The 1,845-nt window shown below is 45.2% G+C and overlaps 1 protein-coding gene across 1 annotated transcript; it reads right to left on the bottom strand.

The window, feature by feature from the left end:
- Positions 1-694: 694 nt before the first annotated feature.
- Positions 695-1,327, bottom strand: LOC119687328 (cellular nucleic acid-binding protein-like). Its single transcript, XM_038101604.1, has one exon. It carries the CDS (start codon positions 1,325-1,327, stop codon positions 695-697), a length of 633 nt encoding a protein of 210 aa, XP_037957532.1.
- Between the last annotated feature and the right edge of the window lie 518 nt (positions 1,328-1,845).

Below are 1,845 nucleotides of genomic sequence, written 5' to 3' on the forward strand. Positions count from 1 at the left end.
TTATCGCTCCAGACCAGTTTGAAGATATCCTCATCGAAGAGTCGATGTTTCCATCTACGTTTTAAGCAGATATTTCTACTACGCACTGGTGGTGTGCAGAGTTCGACGATAATTGCGCGATGATCGCTATGCAAATAGATGTCTCCAACTGACCATTTCATACTTTGTGCTATCGTGTCGTGAGCAAATGTCAAGTCGATGGCAGACCGATTCCGGCCTGCTTCGAATGTATGTTCGCCAGTGTTCAGAAGCACAACATCTAGTTGAGAGAACCATTCCATGAGCACTCTTCCTCTAGCGTTGGTGTGATTGCTACCCCAGGAAGTAGACCAAGCGTTGAAGTCGCCAGCCAGGATAAGCGGAGACTTGCCCCTGGCTTCTGTCACGATTTCGGAGAGTAGCTGCTCAAATTCCTGTAAGTACAGACTAGGAGGAGCATAACAAGAGAACAAAAATATCTCATCTACCTTGACCCAGGTAAAAAAACGTCGGCTGACTGTAGTAGAGCATTGAAAGGCCCTGCCATTTGCGGACCATATTGCCGCTTTACCGGAGGAGTCTGAAATCCACGAGGAGTTTCCTACATCATGATATTGTTCACACAGTAGAGCTATATCCATATTTCGCTCGTAAGCCGATTGGAAAAGCAGGTCCTGTGCCGTCCTGCAGTGATTCAGATTGATTTGCATAATCCTCATTTGCGCACTTTGTCTACCGCCTTCTTGAACTCTGGACAGCGAGCGTTTCCAACAGCGTCCTTGCCTCCACATAGAATACATTTGCTGTCCTTGCTGCATGCAGCAGCAAAATGGCCTTCCTCACCACATCTTCGGCAAGACTTACTACGATCTTCCGGGAATTTACAGTTTGCAGCTATGTGACCAAAACGCCAGCATTTTATACAGCGTTTCGGCTCCACACATTCCATGATTCGGCAGATTGACCAGCCGATGCGAATTTTCCCAGTGTTTAGCAATTTATCGGCATCTGACGCCGCGAGCTTTACAAACGCTATTTGTAAGCCCCGTTGCTTACCGCCCACCATACGGACATTGCCTTTCTCCAAGTTATTTATGCCACTTCCCAGACGAAGAGCTTCGCAAATCTCTTGTTCAGACGTGATTTCATCCAGGTCTTTGATCACCACCGTCTTGCTGTGAGTCAGTGCTGCCACACGTACTGAGTCACCAAGCACGCTAATCACTGCTGATTGAAAGCCCACCGTGTTACTTTCTGAAGCCTTTTTAAGCTCTAGCAGCAATTCATTTTTGGCGGTCCTGCGCACGCGCTTGACCGAGTTGCCGAGGTCCTTAAGCGATTTGTCCATTCTTATGGTCCTAAGGATATCTGCGTAACTTTTCTCCGCAGTAGATGCGATGATGATTGCATCTGGCTTGGACCGCAAGCGCTGCTTCTTTGGTGATTTGTGTGTGTCAATGTGTGTGTGTCAATGTGTGTGCAACCACGAGTATACGAATGGTTTAAAAGGTTCAAAGACAGTCGTACAAGCTTGGACCATGATGAGATCCCTGGCCGTCCAACAACATCTGTTACTGAAGAAAATATTGAGTCGGCGAAGCAGATCGTGTTTAAAAATCGTTGCGAACCGATTAGAGAGATTGCAGTATTGTTGAGCATTTCATATGGATCGGCTGAACACATTTTAAATAATATTTTGGGTTTGAAAAGCTGAATTTCATTCAAAAAAAATCGTAGTTTTTGGCCAAAAATTCTACCAATATCATCAACCAAGCAACGTACTCGGATAAATTTACCGATTGGATAAGTGCGGGAATTCAAAAATTAAAAATTAAAGTTCTTTTTTGATCACTAGGTATAGGTCCT

Source organism: Teleopsis dalmanni, chromosome X, assembly GCF_002237135.1.
Source record: "Teleopsis dalmanni isolate 2A chromosome X, ASM223713v2, whole genome shotgun sequence".
Lineage (NCBI taxonomy): Eukaryota > Metazoa > Arthropoda > Insecta > Diptera > Diopsidae > Teleopsis > Teleopsis dalmanni.